Raw genomic sequence first — 19,505 nt, 5'->3', positions numbered from 1 at the left:
TTTTTTCTTAAATTTTAGCCAAATTAAACATAATGATATAAATTATATTATGATTAAATAAAACTACAACATTTTTATAAAATTTAAGAAAAGTATAATATTATTCACGAATTATTATTTTAAAATTCGTGTAGAGAATAATTTTGAACTAAAATTAGAAAATTTATTTTTAAATGAACAAAAATGTTTGAATAAATTAATATTTCATAAATTTTACCATATTTATCCAAAATTCACTTTTTTTAATTTATGTTAATTATTTTTTTTTTCAAGAATTGAAATGCATGAATGCATTATACTAAAATATTTCATACAATTTCGTATATATTACGAAAGAATTTCGTGGTGCGAAACAACGAACGATTCGTACAATGTACGACATTTTTTCGTATATATTAGGCATGGATTTTTTTCAGTGTAGGTACTATTAAAATATAAGTGGTCCAAAACTGAACATAATTAAAAACAAACAATTCACAACCACTTTCTGAGTCTATAAAACTAAGTCTATCTTTATATCCACGTAAACGTTGTATCATTTGATCTTAGCCCATGTTCCCCTTCAGTAAACACTTAATCATCCATAATCCTTTCACACTAGTATCTTGGCACAAATAACATTTATGTAAACATAAATTCCGCCAATAAATTTTGTTTTAGAAAAATTCACCATAATCAACAAGACATATCGGTGCTGGGTAGGATAACCATAAATTGAGGTCTAATCCCTACTATCACACATTGAATTTCAAAATGTGTTATTAGACCGCCCATTGAATTATTTATAAGAACGGTTTGTTTCTTTAGGCGTAAGGGCCAAAAGCGGTTATATGACACGTACTCAATTTATACTGGACACAATGGAAGGCTATTTATAATTATCGCCCGATCGTATATCAGAAGCATAATATGTCGGAAACTTTAATACATTGAACCCACACGGATGACACAAATTGCGGTTGCTATATTAAAGACCTAGAAACATAAATATTTCAGAGTTTACTTAATGACAACACTAGCTTTCAGGCAAAAGTTATGCTATGTATACACGGCAGTAAAATACGCAGAAAATATCTAATAATTCTCAAGGGTGGAAAACCATAAGAAATAATAAAACATCATTAAATACTGTATAAGAATTTTGTTTACCACGAAAAGGAGCTCACAGCTGGCCCGGGAGTTAACACTTTCACATAAACGGAACACCGGTGTTCCAAGATTTTTTTAATTTCTCTCGATTTTCAGCATTATTTTGAGTACACAGCTACAATAACTCGTTATTTTCAAAGAAAAATAAGTTATATTTTAGAATTTGCTAAAACATGCTTAAAAGGGATGATATCCTGAGATATCCTTCAAAAACACTTTTTCCATTTTTCATTAAAAATGATCAATATACCTCAAAAAAAGTGTGTGGTAAAATCATATCCATAAAAAATGATAACGAGAAGTTTGTAAAGAAAAGTTTTGTATGTGCAATGAAGACAAAGAACCAGCCAGATCGAAAATACTTAGAATTGGGGGCAGTACTTTGCAAAAATACAAATCTTGATGCATCAAAAAGCTCAAAGTAGTTTAGATTATTTTACAGCATGTTCATACAGTACTTCAACAAACGAATTTTTTTTTTTAGAAATAATACTGAATATTTTATATAAAAATGCATTTTTAAATGTCAAGTTCTTTAAAATAAAAAAAAAAAAAAAATAACACTAAATTATAAATAAATAAAAAATTTAATTTACTGTATAAAGTTTGTATCCAAAATTTAAAAAAATAAGACCATCCAGACTACAGTGTTTAAATATACATTGAATAATTTTTATTACCATTATTATTTACAGCATACTTTGAGGTTTCTATTTAACATATTTTATTTTTTTCCAGTAAAAGTTTTTGTAAAACTTTTGTTTCTTGAAAGTTTTGTTTTGTGTTTTTTTTCAGTTTTATTTTCTTACAATTCTACATAAAATAAATTTTCACTTATTTAATTTATTATTATTGAAAAATAAAACAAAACGTTTTGTGTATTATTACACGTTTACTAAGAAATATATAAATATAAGTATAAAAAAAGAAAGAAATAAAGTAAGTATTACAATTACTTGTATTTACAACAACATTACATTATAATTACCATTTTTTATGGTAATTTTAGATTGTTAATTATTTAATCACCGCAAAGCATGCCTTTGATTCCATTTCTTAAGAATAATATTAAAACTCTTGAAATATTTTACGTTAGTATTGTATGACTGTTGTTGGGGTTGATTATGATGTTGTTGTTGTTGTTGCTGCTGCTCTTCTGCACAATAAACCAAGTTGATGTTGCATATTTCTTTGCAAAAATCTCCTTTACATTTCGTTATTGTTGCTGTTGTGGCTGCTATAAAATCAGCATTATTGCCATTATCGTCGTCTTTATCATCGCTAACGCTGTCATCGCTGATGTCGTTGTCGTCATCATAGTCTGCATTATAATCCGTGGAAGCACAATTACCACTTTTACTATTATTAATATTGCTATGGCTGTTGATGTTGCTGCTATTAATGTTGTTGCTGCTGCCATTGCCGTTGTTTATTTTATTGTTGTTACTTTTCTTATTATTGTAAAAATTGCTGCCACTTTTATTTTCGCTACCGGCTGCTGTAGTAGCTTTTATTGTTATGAGATTGTTGCTGCTGCTGGTGACATTGCTGATATTTTGTAAATTTTTAACAAACGTTGCTAGCGCATACCCTAATGCTAATGTTGCCACAAATGTAGTAATAGCTGTAAAAGGGTTTGAAGTTTGCACTTTAGTTGCTACAGCTGCATTTGTTTGCATGGCCTCAGGGCGTTCTCCTGAAAAAAAAACGCAGAAAAAGTAAGCACATAAATATTTTACAAAAAAAGGGGAAAATTACGAAAGTATTGTGTGTACCTACAAAATATGAAAAGACGTAAGGACATTTGAATGAAAAGATGAGTTATTTATATACCCTTTAAATCAGACATACGAAATCTACATATGTTTGTGTGTCGCTTGAAGTATGTATTAAACGCATTCTACAAAAACATTGTTTAATTGTTAAGTGTTTAAATGCTCTAAAAACCCACTTGTAAATCCCAAACTCAGACATGGAAATTTTTGTTTTATCATTTTTAAATATGCGTCTGATAACAGCCTACTTCATTATACTTGTTAACAAACACTTTACAGAAAATTCTGTTGTTTTTATTTCCCTCATGTTTTATCATATCCCAGTGAGGAATTGAAATCTTGAATTCCTAAACGTCCGGTTTGAGAAGCATGGAGTTTTACATGAAAGTAGCCAAGAAGAATTCAAGTTTTAGTTTAAGCTCTAAATTGATCCAATACATGTGCCAGTTGAGTATTTAAAAAATTCGCTATTACCCTACTGGAATATCCACAATCGGACCATATTTTTTCCATAGTCATCATCTTCCTGAGAAGTGTTTGTCATTCCGTTTGTAATATTTATAATTATCTGACCTTATAAATATATATATAAAAAACTCTTTGCAGTTTTTCGTTGTTCAAAAAGTAATTTTTATATTATCTATAATATGTATATCACGTAGAAAAATAAAATTAAAATTCAATATGCATAATTTTTTCTGGAAGATAAATTACATTTTATACCCACAAGAGGTGTAAGGAAATTAGAACCGTACTTTAATTTCTATACAAAATTTAATCAATAAAATACAACTAAATATTTATAGTTATTTTGAAAAATGAAAGTAAATTTCAAAAACTTACATTTACCATACAGAAGTATAAAGTAACATGATTTCATAAGCAATTTTCTTTTACTACTATTCTCTTTATAAATACAAAAAAAAATGTATGCAATTAAAAATGTTACCAGTAATGTTGCACTTATACACCCACACTTGTTTTGCATCATTTCCGCTTGATTTCAATGAATCATTGAGATGTGCAAAGAAGTACTTTAAATATACACTTTAAATCGTGTGTGTGTGTATGTGTGTTTATTTTACAAAACAAACATGTATTAAGTATGCTTTTGACTTAATTTTTATTAAGCACTTCGCTAATATGATGATGATTTTTTTATATGAATTATTACAAAAATACAATTTCATACATAATGGCAGCGACATCATAATATTATCGCAAAAAGTACTAAAGTGAATGACGACAATATTTTGTTTAAATAAGTAGGTAAGTGTTCAAGTATGTAATATTTGCACACATTTCATTTTACATATGTTTGTGTACTTAAATAATGTTAGATATTTTTTATATAGAGAAAAATCGTGTTTAATCTTAACATCATTTTAAGATGTAATATTTAGGCTAAACAAGTAAAACGAAAAACAAAAAATACGAAAATATAAACAGTTGTAATCAGCTGCATCATATTATTTGTACACAGCGAGAAATTATTTTTGAAAAAAATATTAACATGGTTTAAACTATGTTAGTCGTTTTACAGATAATTAAATAAATTGATATAAGACTCTTATCTTCAGTTCGTTGTAATGTCTTCAATTTGTTGTTAATTATTTTTCACTAAATCTAAATAATTTTTTTAAGTGTATACATAAAGTATCGAAATTTATTTTACTACAGTGTGTATGTATTAGCAACTCTATTAGGGTGTTATTTTATTTTTTGGAAGTCTACGATCTATTCTGTCTATATTCTAGGTAATAGACCATATTCTAGTTTTTTTAAGTGTATACATAAAGTATCGAAATTTATTTTCCTACAGTGTGTATGTATTAGCAACTCTATTAGGGTGTTATTTTATTTTTTGGAAGTCTACGATCTATTCTGTCTATATTCTAGGTAATAGACCATATTCTAGTTTATAGTCCGATCTACAGTATGTTCCATATTCTAGCCTGAAACCTAGCTTATAGACCAGTGTATAGTCTAGTCTATGGTGTAGTACATAGTATAGACTATATTGTAGTAAATAGTCTAGTCTGTAGTCTAGTCTATAGTCCAGTCTATAATCTAGTCTATAGTCTAGTCTATAGTCTAGTCTATAGTCTAGTCTATAGTCTAGTCTATAGTCTAGTCTATAGTCTAGTCTATAGTCTAGTCTATAATCTAGTCTATAGTCTAGTCTATAGTCTAGTCTATAGTCTAGTCTATAGTCTAGTCTATAGTCTAGTCTATAGTCTAGTCTATAGTCTAGTCTATAGTCTAGTCTATAGTCAACTCTATAGTCTAGTCTATAGTCTAGTCTTTGTCTAGTCTATAGTCTACTTCATTGTCTAGTATATAGTGTAGTCTATAGACTAGGTTATAGTCTACTTTATAGTCTAGTATATAGTGTAGTCTAAGGTCTAGTCAGGATCTATGTCACAATCTGTACACTCTTGGATAATAATTTCAATAAAATGCTCAAAACTATGATGTAAAAAATATGATGTAAATTCCGAAAACATCTATTTATAATTTAACCAATATTGTAGGGCAAATATAAAATTGTTGATTGTACCAAACTTCCCTACTGTTTACATACATATGTATTTTTACTTATTTTTCTTCACATTTCATCTAGATAAAATAAATGAATTTGTAGTTTTTTTCTCCTCATTGCATATATAGTACTTTTATAACGTGTTTTTTTTTTTCATATTTAATGTTCCACTTACCTTGTAACACATGTACCCTTATACTGGCAATTTCTGTGTTTGATGGATAACATGAGTATTTGCCAGAATCTAAAAGAGATGCATCATCAATAAGTAAAATTGATTTTGTTTCTTCGGATTTAATAGTCTTGAATTTAAGACGACCACCTGAGTTCTCTTCACTTAAAACCTTAAAAAAAGACAAAGAAAATAGACATTAATAAATGTTAAAGCTAATTGTAGATAATGAGTAAACATCAAAAAAATATTAAAAGTAAAATATTTAATTACATACTAGCTACCAGCTACCATGTAATATAACAATTTAAAACTTTTTAGCAGTAGCAAATGAACTCATGTATGTATACAGCCATTTTCCCTTTGCTTGTATTCGTTTAAATGTGATGAATATCATTTCCGGCATCGTTACACAAACATTTTACATTTACCTTTATTCTCTAGTTCCTCTTTCGTTTTATTGTTAATTTTTATTTTTTCCGTTTTTTTTTTTGCTTTTTGTTTTCTTTATTGCATGCTCAAAGATAATTTGATATGGAAGGTAAGCACGTCTAGATGCGGTGTATCAATTTTCATAGTCAGTAAACTAAACTAAAATGTTGTTTAAATTTTCAACGATTCCTAACCATGTATCACAGCTCAACATAGTACAATATTATTATGTTGGCTATATGGTTCTGTATAATTTGGTTTAGTTTAGTTTGATATGGTTTTGGTTTTTTTGGCTTGCATGCTTATTTAAAAAAAAATACTCCATACAAGCACGAAGTCTTATACATGTTTTATAGATAAATTTCTTACACTTATACATATGAAAACTACATTTTATTGCTACAGTAAGTTTAAAAAGAAAGGATTAGGTAAATGTATTTTAAATGTTTTTGTTAATAATGTTAAGTATAGAATTTAAATTTCTAAATTAGTTAACATACGTTTTTTCAATAACAAACTTTATGAAATTTGTTGAACTGATTGGAGTCAGCCAGTTTAGGGACATGCATTCGATTTCCACCACTAACGATAATAAATTCACTAACTAACAGTGCGGTATTAGTCTGTTCTGACGGAAACCCTCGATAAGTTCTATAGGAAATGTTTTCTCTTGTGAACTTCTCTTCTTCCTCCTGCAGCGAAGAAGAATTAAGAACAGGGAAGGTTTTCACTTTTACTTACTTCCTTAAATCACATCCATGATAATTTTATACATGCAAAACTTTACGAAAATTACCTTTACTACCTTTTTCGTAATATCTACGAAACTTTCGTATATAATAAGAAAATTTACGAAAAATTATTATTATGAACAACATTCTTAACACAAATGAAGATGTTTCGTAAGAATATTAATTTAATTAAAAATTAATGTTTTCAAATTAACAACAATTGCTGTGTTAAAAAATTTAAATGTAAAGTTCACCATTTTTTTTAAATTTATATGTAAAAATGTTTGTAATTTGAAAAAAATTCCTTGAAATAAAGAAATTTTTTCTAAAATTATTTTGCATTAATCTATAGTATTACGTAGAATTTCTTATATTCTTATTACACTACAATTTACTAAAATGTACGACATTTTAATAGGCATGAATTATATTGGTGTACGCATTACAAACATTAGCATAGACCCATAGTTTTATTGGTAACCCACTGTCTTGGCTCATTTATAATATACATATAAAACTGGGTGGATTCCAAACAATCAAAATACAAATTATTTAAGTGTTTAAAGGAAGTTTATATATAAACAAAAACGTATTGCCTGCAAATATACACACATAGACATAAAGTCTGCTATAAACCTACTTATACATACACAAATTTATATGAATAAATCAGCAAACTATATTTACAAACATTTAAATAAAAAACTATGTTGAAAGAATGAATTATATTTCGCACTATAATTAGATTCCCAGTAAAACTAATATAAAACACCATAAATCCAAGTATATAAAGTAAATAAATACAATATGGTGAATAATTTATAACATTTTATATTTTATGTCTAAGTTAAACTATTGTTTTCTTAAGATATAATAAGAATTAACCTAAAAATATTAAGATAACATTGTTGAGTTGTAAAAGCGTGTAAAGCTGATGTTTATGGTGATACAAAATTTTACGCTTTTGTTTGCATTTCAAACAAACACATTGTTAATGTGTCACAAAATTTAATCGAACAAATCACAAAACAACTGATTAATTTATTTTTCATTCAATCTGAAAGTCTTTCTTTTATGGCACGTGCATTAGAATGGACACTTTTATTTTATTGTTGCCATTGTATAGTTTGACACGAGCAGTAAGATACAATTGTAAATATTTTATACTGTATTTATACAACACATTTTTATCACTATTTAAGAGAGGTTATTGCTATTTATTGTGGCAATATTTAATGGGTAATTTAAATACAACACTAATTATAGCTGAAGTATTCATCGACTTGCTGACGTAAGGATTTTACGTTGCCACATTACTTATAGTACTATCTGGTTTATGCGAAGTTTGTGATAATATCAGCTATTAATTTAATTGTGCTATTTATTTCACTTGAGCTTTATAGATACGATATTTTACATAATATTACAAGTTGTTAGTGTTTTGTTTTAGTTTTTGAGAGGGTTGATTTTGAATAGGTCGTTTAATCAAAGGCAAATGTAAATTTGTTACTTAAACTTATTTTTTATTTTAAATTATTTTACTACGTGTTATTAGTATTGTCATAAAATTGTAGGAGATTTAGAAAATGTCAATTTATTATTTAGCAGGAAGTATTAAGATGAAGATAACATTAAAAATGTTTGTGGAAAATGATTTTATATAATTTTTTTTCATAATATGAATTTAAGATTTTGTTGCAGTAGTATGAGTCGATTTACTTATGTCCATCTGTCTGCCTGTGTGTCCATGTAAAGCTTGTGCACACGCTACAGGTAACAATTCTCCAAATAACTCTTATTCTTTTTTCGAAGCCAAGGACGAATGCTACTAAAAATGGTTAAATTCGGTCAGTTATTTCGTCTAGCTCCCATATAATCGAACTCCCTTGAATAGGGCTTTTGAGTTAAAAATTATTTTAAATGTTTTATAGAAGTATAAATTACACTATCCTAAGATCTTCATTGAATTCAGGGGCACATGGTAGATCACCTCTAGTCTACCCAGTGAATGAAAAAGACCACCGTGAAATAATGCTGTCAAGGCAGGTGTTCACGTTAAACTCTCGACCTTCGTGTCCTTCAGAAAATGATTTGAAAGTCAAAATTCACTTATAAAATTCCATTCAATTACTTTGATGTAGACTTGAATTCCTTTTCTAAAATTTAATGTATAGGCCCATATTTCATTTTATACAAATTTTTTAGTAGAATAACTTTTTTGTCAAGAATAAGTAAAAATATTCAGGAATTTTGGTAATAATCAAATGCTTTTCTTTTTAAAAACTAACCTCATGTTCAACATAGTCACAAGTAGGGTAGGGTATTATATAGTAGGCTGTACTTTTATATTTGTTTCATTACGCGGTATTTTATGTCAAGTAACCACCCCAACTTTTGAGACCGATTGCTTCTGATCATTGTAGTAATAGGGTCTATTCTCAACCAAATAATCCGTACCAGCAATTTTTATGAAGACATACAATCTGAATCAAAAAATTTGTCTGCTATGTTATGATTTGAGTTCAACAAAGCCGTGCCATGTAGATATGCTCTGATAAGCAGTATCTTGATAAATCCTATCAATTTGATCCCAGCCTCTAGATATCTTTATCTTAAGCTTGAAAAGTTATGGTTTTCGGTATTTCCTTGATAGTTTTACCCTACACTACTACTTTGCTTTGTAAATATTATTTTTATATATTATTTTATTTATTGAGGATATTCCATTCAATCGAAATCACTCTCTCTGTCCGTCCGTCAACTTCGATACATGATATCGCAGATGATATACAGCAGATTTTTTAACAATTTATAGAGTTAAGCCTTTATAACTATTGTTGTCTTTTATAACGCTACAAATAGGGTCAAAAATTGAGTTTTACCAAACTTCAGGATACGATATCTCTAACTTACGATGTGATGGAGAAATTCTGATGCCTTTTCGTATTAAATTAATCAAATAATTTATAAATATTGCAGTAAATACTTTTATCATAATTTTCTATTTCAAAGTAAATTTACCATTTACGAGTTGTCAACATGTAGCAACATAAGTATGATGTTATCATATAATTTTAATTTTCAAAAGTAGACATTTTAGTGAAACTTTAATTAAAATTAACTCTTCTACTTAATACAGTTTTCCTAAATACACTTCACCTACATGCATGCATATGTACGTACAATGTTATATTCCGTGTTATTGTTATTATTCATTTAGTGTACATTCCACTTCTTTGCGTTAATTATATTTTTTTTTGATTTCCTTTCTATTTTATTGTTCTATTATAACTAAGTGTATGTGTATAAAACATTCTAATAAATATTTCTATATAACATACACAAACCTAAAATATCCAAAGGATTTGTTCGTTATTATAGTTAGTTCAACTTCTACTTACCTTATCTTGATGATACCAAAATATATGAGTTGGTGGTTCGGTACTAAATTTTATTACGCATGTTAGATTAATTGTACTTCCTTTATCAACATACAAATCAGGACCGCCCAGTATGGTTGCTGTTGGCACTACAAAAGAAATAACACCATATTACAATCAACTGAAAATACTTGAACAATACATGGTAATAACAACAAAATGAAAACAATTTTGGCATTTATTAGTTGAATGAAAATAGAATTTATTAGTCAATGATGTTTATTAGAAAGTTAATATGAGTATATAAGTATGTTTTTCATTTGCGTATTTATGTATATGAAAAGATATTTTGTATGTTGTAGTTGTAAACAGTTAAAAATATCTTGAAGTTTAATTTTAAAGTCAGTTTCAAATTTATTTAACATACTTTATTAAACAGTGAAGAAAAAACTTATAAATCATCTTCAAAATAAAATAAGTATATAAGATAATCTTTTTTTTAAGAATATTTCTTTTTTAGGTTTTTGCATTTATCTAATATCACAAATTTCATCTATTTTATCACTCACTGTTTCAAATGATAATAATTTACATTCATATATATATATATTTCTACACATGTAACCACTTTCAGTATTTAATAACTTACAATTTATTAGTTAAGGTAATATTTGTAAGCATAAACATATAAGTATTTTGTCGCTTTACTACATAAAGTACATTTAAGTAAGAACCTGTGTAAACTTGCTATATTTTGCCAATGTATTTATTCATATATACATACAGCAGGAGTTTTTAATTTACGTTATTATCTCAAATTAACACATGCTATAATTATGTGAAACATAAGTTTTTAATGTGAGCATATTTAGAAACATAAAATACATGTGTATGCATATAAATACATAACTACATACATATTTATATAAGTACATTTTGTACACAAATTTCTTTCATTTATATAAATCTTATTTTATTTACATATTAAATGTAGCTATACTATGGCGTATGCTTAATTAACTGATTTTTTTGTAATAAGTATTCGTCACGCAGTACACATACTTTTGTTGATTTTTAATTTGTAAAATGCATAGTTACATAAAAAAGATTTATTTATGTAAATTTATTTCAATAAATGTTTGTTTGATATAGTTTATTTGCTTTTGGTAGGTACAATAGCGATGACCCATTAATATGCTTTATTGACGAAATTTTGTTAGAGAGTTAATTATTAGATGATTGTAAAGATAAGTCAGTAATTTTAAATATATACTATATATTTACATGGACTATACTACATTCACGACTTAAGTATAGAATAAAGTCAAGACTATATGTATATAAGATTGCATTCGGAATATCTGACTATTATTTATTTTGTCTCAATTATTACTTAAGATTACACTGTAAACTGGACCAAAGATTATACTATGAACAAATACATTCTATATTGCACTAGGATTACGATACAGGCAAAACAACAGAGTACACTATCCTATGAACTGCAATTCTATAGACTAAATTATGGAACATATCATATACAATTCTAGTATACTGGAGACTAACTGGACAATTAACTGGAGTATAGTTAAGACTATAGAGTATATTATAGAATAGACTATACTATAGACTAGACTAGAAGGCAGACTATAGACTAGACCATGCTATAGACTTTAGATTATAGAATATAGTCTAGTCTACTATAGACTAGACTATATAACATATAAAAGTCTAAACCTTACATATATTCAAAATGTGAATAATTTACTTAATATTTAATATACCACCGTTTACCAAATCATAACACAAGCTTTCAGACGAAGTACGAGCAATAATGGAATGCGCAAATTGGATTAGAATAAATATGGCGCACACAGCGCCTAATATATCTACCGACAGCCATAACGCAATTAGGACGATATCAGGTGATAGAACTGCATCTAAGACCATATTGGATTGTTAGAAAGCCGCGAAACTCTGGAGCACTTTCTTTGCTACTGCAAGGCGTTCGTCGAAGTGAGATCCAAGTATCTTTGAAATGATGTTATTTCGGAAGTAACATTCCTGACTAACACTAATTAGAAGATTCTTAGGAATTACGTTCAGAAAACAGAGTTTCTGAACACTTCATGATAAAAAGGGCACAACAGGCCCTTTCTTGATGTGCTATACATCCTCCTATCAACCTAATCTAATATTTAATAGGTGTGCTATTATTAAACAATTGTTACTAATAATCGTAAACATTTATGTTTGACATAACATGGGTTACACCTAGGAAGGGAAATATAATTTTTAATAATCTTTAAAAAAAACAATAGTTGTGGTTAAACCAAATTTGATGGTTTCCACATAATTTCTTTTAATTATGAAATTAAGTAAAAAAAAAACAAATACCATTTAGCTAAGATAATTATCAAAAATTGCTGGTGGTTATAATTCGAGTTACTGGTTAAAAACATAATTTTATACTGGCGTTACTTTAGCAACCATTATATTGAAAATTTTGTGTTGTTTTTCTGTTTTTTGCAAACTAAAAAACTAATTTCGTAATTAATTCCTTTTTTTTTTTTGTACTAGACTCACATATACCAAAAAATATATAATATATTTTTATAAAAAAATAGCAACCATAGGCGCCAAATAAAAAAATTGCTAGAAAATAAGTCATTAAAAACACATTATCGGGCATATTTAAATAATGGTTATATCAACAACAACAAAAAATACTTTTATTTATAAACACACAGATCTAAACCACACAGATACACCTATTTGCAGATATCACAGTATTTGTGAATGAGTTGGTATAAACCAAATATTGCACAGTGGTTTCAATATAGATATTTAAAAGCATTTCGTTTAGTATTGCACAAATTTTGAAAAATGTATTTAATATTTCAAAGGTATTTGAAATGTTTATATATGCATTTAACTATAGCAATTTCTGAATATTCGAGATTTTAATAACATGTATTTGTGTAATTACGAATTCTTTTTTAACTTTTAACATCTACCACTGTGAAAATCTGCTTATGATGTTATGGGGGCATGTTAAGCTGGTATGTGATTCCCTTTTCATGTAGATTTGTATAGTTTTTTTTTTCTTACAGCAGACACATTTACCACAAATTTGCATATAAATGTATTATTCAGTTCTAATATTTTTTTTGTTTTGGTGTCATACTTTAGAATATTCAATAGAATTCACATTAATGTTATGAAGAGTTAAATATATATATATTTTTGTAAAATCGTACAAGCAAACACACTCTGTTATAGATTGCACAGTTTTTTTATATGGTATGGAAATAGATTTAGAAAAAAAGTATTGAAAAAAAAACTAGAGAATAACACAATTTATGAGTTCCGGATGTATAAAATATTGTTTTAAACTTCAGACACATTTTTCATATGCTAGACATTTGTTACGCAAAATAAAGTAAAAATATAAAAATCCTAGTGCACTTTAATATATTGGACAGAGTTATAGTAGTATTTTGTCCTCGTTAGATATTGCTCTATTTAATACATATATTTTATATAGACATAATCATAAATAAGTTGTCAGTTGCTATAGTTTTTTTATATTGATAAGGTAAAATTTTCTATTTCGTAGCTTGGAATATGTACATATGTAAAGTAATAAATTGATAATCATATGCATCTATGTTAGAAAGGCTAGAATTAATGAGGTATGGAAAATAAATATATGATGGAAAATCATACTCGTAATATATTACGACTAGAGAATATTTTAAACAGCTAAAGAAGAAGTAGTTAGTTACTAAGTTTAAAAAGGGGATGTTTATACATAAAATCCAAAGAAATTATCCTAGGCCTCTATCGGGCCTGTTATGCTCTCCCTTACCAAAGCCTCAGGTAACCCTAACCCAACAACTCTGATCTATCAGGCTAAAACATGAACTGATAACTAACAACACCATCGATTAGTGTTGATGTCACGAAAATGGGAACGTAACCCCTTTACTGCCAGACTTCAAAACTTTTAACTGACAAAAATTGATGGTCTCAATGCCAAACTATAGATATTTTACGAACTACTATCAGTACATGTCTTGACGTCCTTTGCTTTTTTTGATAAATATGCCGAAAGACTATCAATATCCTACTGAATACATTTTGATTGAAAGTCGGAGCAAAAGTTTCCGAGACTAAATTGCTTATAGAGTCTCTATCTTCATAAGGAGCGTATTGGTGAACAATGAGGCAGAATGGAAATAAATCTTATCAAACAACTGTTTTGTTTTCGACGTTTAATGTGACATAGTAGTATACCTATTAAAAACTACTTTAGATGCAGCGCTATGGAGCCATAAAGTAGGACACGTTTGACATTTAATTGCAACTAATTTCAATATTTATGCCCTACACTTGTGGCGACGGTATTATGCGTTTGTGTTGAAGTTAGTTTCAATACATAAATTAAAGTATACCAAACGAATCTGATTAACTTTCTAAAATGATTAAATCGTGTTCGTCCTTCATCCGTCCGTCCAGCTTTAAGTCTGCAAAAACTTTTTGTGCAATATAAAATATGTAAGTTTTTGTGCAATATGTAAGTTTTTGTTTCAGCTAGCCTCCATACAAACGGAAATTTTGATTTAGAATCGCAAAACAAATTTTATTATCATAAAAAACACCTTTAGAAAATTCCTTAAAAGTCAACCACTTTAGTGGGGAGGGTATATTGCGTTTGTGCTGATGTTTGTAACATACAAAACTATTCGTCCTATACCCACCTTAAAGTACACTAATCGGCTTAGAAAGTCGTACATAGTTTTATAAAACTTTAAATGACACTACCGATTTTTGTAATGATACGGCCTCATTTGGCCCTAGCTCCCATACAAACCCCGCTTCGGAAAGTGAATTGGATGTCAAGCACTAATAACACTTTTAAATTCTACAAATAAATGAAATAAAGTTTAAAAAGAAATCAAATGCTTTATTTTTTAATAATCCACATTTTTAACTTACTGACTGGTGTAGGTTATTATATGGCCGGATTTGCCCGACTATACATTCCTACTTGTTAATATTTTTTTAGTTTTTTTTTTTATAATAAATTGTAAATAATTTTTAATATATTCATAATTGATTTAGGGTTTCATATGGTCGGCCATGCCCGCTTAAACTTCCTTAATTGTTTTTGTTTAAAGTGTGCCTATTCTTTAAAGGAATTTATGAATATTCCTAGCTAATTTTATTATTAATATTAAGAAAATTATTAGCTTTTAAATTGTTAGCTTTAACCACAATCACATCAACAAAATAATTGTTAGTAGACAAAAACGAAACCAAAAAATTAAAAAAACAAAATAATAACAAACCAGCAACAGGTTGTATGGGACCAAACATTCCAGCGAATTCATCATCAGCCGATTGATAAATGCGATCATTCGATATAACAAATGACTCATCATTGTAAAATTGTTGCAATGTATCATATTGCTCAGAATCAAGTGTATCTAAAGTAAAATAAAAAACATATATATAAAACAAACCAAATATTAAATAAAAAATATAAGTTGAAAAAATAAATTTAAGAGATAAATTAAACATTTTAATATAAGAGATAAGTAAAATTAAAATTATTAATACAATTAATGATAATTCTTTGTACTTAAATCTTGACCTACTTAAAAATAAAATCATTTCTTTCATTTAACTATAAATATGTATTGCCCTTATCAATTGCTTCCTTTTAATTTCCAATTGTTGTATTATAATAAGATAAATGCATGTATTTTTAATATAAAATTATCATTGGATACATTTTTAAAGTGGCCTTAAGCTGTGGGGTGTGTATTGCAAAATGCTACAACTTTAACTACTTACCACTTATACATGTACAAAATTATGCATACATATTACCATTAACTTGTATGTGCAATTTTAACGTTTACATTTAACATACACTTTCATACTACATACATACATAAATGTTTATGGTGGCAATGAAGAATGCGGCGATCTTGAGATAATGATAACAGAAAGTCAAATGCTTGTTTAAACTTTTGCATAATTTACATACTACTACGTTCAAGCAAATGAGAATGAGTGTCATACCGGGGGGAGTTTCAATTTATTCTCTTAGTGTCATTTTCTGTTTTCTGTCCTGTTGTTCTGACGTCATTTTCATTACTGTTCATTACAGCGTTTCTTGTTGTCTGTAGTTACAAATGATATTAGTATGGTCTGCTTTGTTTTGACAACAAATCTGTGCCGATATGTTTGTACAATGGGAACTTGTACAAACATATCGGCACTTATTGTTTCTAGGTGAATTATGAATATATTTAGTTCTGTAATAAGACACTTCTTAAGCACATTTTTTACCAGAAGAATTACAGCTTTATTACCATATTGCTTAAATGGCAAAGTTATTTATTCCAAATTTGAGGATTCTACATCTAGTGGTTTCAGTGCATATGGTGTGCCACACTCTCTGTTGCTAGTCCTCCATTTATTATCTTATTATTATTTACATCAATGTCAATGTTGCAAAATTTAAGAACTTTAATTTCAATAGGTTCTCAGATATACAAATGTTTGTTTAAAATTCTTATGGGTTTTACCACGCCCCCTATTTTTAGTCCGTCCATTTTTGTACAAAATTGTTTATATGAATTTCAATACTGCCCGTGTAAAACTTGAGTGTTCTCTAATGATTTCCCAGATATTCGAAATTTTACATTTATTTCATATGAGAGATGCCACTCCATTTGAAAGAGACCACGCCCCCTTATGATTAGACACCCATTTCTGTTCAAAATATTCATTTCAAACTAAAATTATTTTTAAAATATTTGAGCAGTTTACCTGTTCTCTCTTTCTAGATATGCAGGTTTTAGTATTTACTTTTTATAAGAGGTGTTACGCCCACTTTTGCTAGGTCGCCGACTAATTTTTGTTTTTAAAATATTTTTACAAAATTTTAGCAATTTACATGTTCTGTAGTTTAAAAAATTTCGATTTTAGTACTAATTTTATATGAGTTGTGCCACGCCTACTTTTGCAAGATCAACTATTTTGTCCATAATTTTATTATTTTTTATCGTTATCCGATTCCACTAAAAGCAATATCGATATCTTTGGTTACCTAAACCTCCATTTTATGGCTGGTATAAAAGCCAGTAGTAGTATAATTGTAGCCAATAATTAATTCTTTGTAAATCAAATAAATAGAAAGTATAAAATATAAAAAAGTTTCAATATGGTCACTATAATCACTTATATTCCCCCTTAATGAAACGTTTTGTACATCTCTAATATAAGTAAGTTATACACTTGGGTGTATTAAGAAAATATTTAACATTTATACGAAAGAAAAAATAATGCAGTAGAAAAAAAGAACAAAACTACATATAGCAGTAGCAGTAACAACGACAACAACGATAAATGAGTGAAAAAAGTGCTTTTAACTGAAAAATTTGCTACTCATAATCAGTACGCACATATACAATGTGGCATTTTCAGTTTCAGTGTTGTTGCTGTTCCTTTTAGCTCTGCTACTGTTTCAATTAAAACTACTGGTTGCTGACGGCAGTAAAGTCGCTGATGACGATGATGTTGCCATTTGTGTTGTTGCTGCCACTGTTGGTGATGGTAGTGATTATTATGAGTATGATGGCGTCAACGATAACATTAGTTTTTGCTTTCATTTAAACACAATCTCTTATACAAGTTTTCGTTCGTTTAGGATTTTTTTTTTTTGCTTTTTCTCTCAGTCAAAGTTTAAAAAAAAGAAGTGCATTCATTAAATTTACATAATTTTTATGACGGAAACGTCATTAACCTTAAAACAAAAAAGTTACTCATACGCCTCAGTGACTGAAATTAATTTTTTTATATATATATTTTTTTCTTATTTTATACGCATCCTTAATGAGGCTTTGTGCTTGTTGCAACATGCTACATGTAACCTACTTATGAACTCTGTTCTTTTTTCATTTTGCTTTTTTTTCATTCACATACACACACACACACACATTTATAAGTAACTATAAACTTGTGTATATTAAATCATTAATTCTTATTATATATTTTTTTCAGCTAAAAAAATATATATTCGACAAAAAAATATATATATTTAAAAATTCGTTATTGCTTGTGGTAATTTTTTAGTAAAGTTTTCAGGCTTTTAAATTAAGTTTTGTTTTTATTTAGTTTCTGTAACAAACATAAACATTTGTTTTTATGCTTTCTGGCATGAGATTGTGTTAAATTGTACATTTACATAGTCCTTTTATAAGTAAGTACAAGATTTGAATTATGAAATAAATGTTTGGAACTATCTACATTGGTTTATTTTTAAAGAGAATTCCTTGCTGACAATTTATTCCTCTAAAACAAATTGCAAATTTTGATATCTCACAAGTGTTAATTAAGGTTGATCTATGCCTTGCATCCATGAAAGACCGAGGGAAATTTCGGATCCTGAAAACGAGGCAATATTTTTTTTAATTGGACCAGCACTCACGGGATGACCCTTACTTATGCGAAGCATTGTGTTGGAACTAGGAAAATAGGTTGTGGGTAGGAGGATAGATGTTTTTGGACACGAACAGTGTGGCTGAAGAATGAATTTTCCCTGTAATGTGTTGTGCGGTCAACTGGCCAATCTACCACAAATAGGTGTGTTCTTGAAGAAAAACGTTTGTTACGCAAGAATATACGGGTATAGGGAACAAGATCCCTTATTTCAAAGGAATCCATTCCATTTCAGTAGTATCGATATAACAGTGAAATACACCCCACGTTGCGACGGTGCTCAAGTGAATCAATAGAGTTGGGTACCCTACTGTGACCGATAAGTATCTTCGCCCTCTACTGTACGCGGTCGAGTAGCTTCAAAATAGACTTCGAAGCTCCGACCCATACATGAGTTTTGTATTCCATTTTCGGTCGGATATAAGTGATGTAAATAGTAAGAAGATCAGATGGAGTGAAGTATGTCTTACACCGTGAAGTATGTCTTAAGTCGTGATTAAGCGATTCATTTATATTGCGCATCATTGTCCCAATCTCTAAAGGGCTTGGTCTATGATTGAATGAATAAGAATGGCAGATACTGCTGTAATCCGCTAAAGAGTAGATAGAGTTGGAAGTTTGACATAGTCAAACAGGTCATTTCTAAAGATAAGAAATAGGATAGGGGAAAGAACGTAGCCTTGCGGTACCTCCGAATTAATCTTGAACTCGTTTGATGAGATCCCATCTATTACAACTCGTATAGTGCGATCTCTGAAAAAACTTAAAATAAATCGAGAGGAGATATTACCGACTCCAAATGCAATT

At 28.4% G+C, this 19,505-nt stretch overlaps 1 protein-coding gene across 3 annotated transcripts in view; it reads right to left on the bottom strand.

Annotated features, from left to right (window-relative positions):
* Positions 1-316: 316 nt before the first annotated feature.
* LOC111675084 (probable myosin light chain kinase DDB_G0284661) overlaps positions 317-19,505 on the bottom strand; it is a 175,327-nt gene continuing 156,138 nt past the window's right edge. For 2 of the 3 annotated variants that reach the window (XM_046951053.1, XM_046951054.1), the window contains exons 5-8: positions 15,536-15,673; positions 10,203-10,330; positions 5,642-5,810; positions 317-2,845 (exon numbers count right to left, since the gene is read on the bottom strand). In XM_046951053.1, the coding sequence (XP_046807009.1) occupies positions 2,175-2,845; positions 5,642-5,810; positions 10,203-10,330; positions 15,536-15,673 (1,106 nt within the window). In that variant the 3' untranslated portion in view covers positions 317-2,174. The remainder of the gene's footprint in view (positions 2,846-5,641; positions 5,811-10,202; positions 10,331-15,535; positions 15,674-19,505) is intronic. The other variant, XM_046951055.1, reaches the window with a different exon arrangement.

Source organism: Lucilia cuprina, chromosome 5 (genome assembly GCF_022045245.1).
Source record: "Lucilia cuprina isolate Lc7/37 chromosome 5, ASM2204524v1, whole genome shotgun sequence".
Lineage (NCBI taxonomy): Eukaryota > Metazoa > Arthropoda > Insecta > Diptera > Calliphoridae > Lucilia > Lucilia cuprina.
Note: the sequence above shows the minus strand (reverse complement) of the source record. Positions and strands in the feature narration are given on the sequence as shown.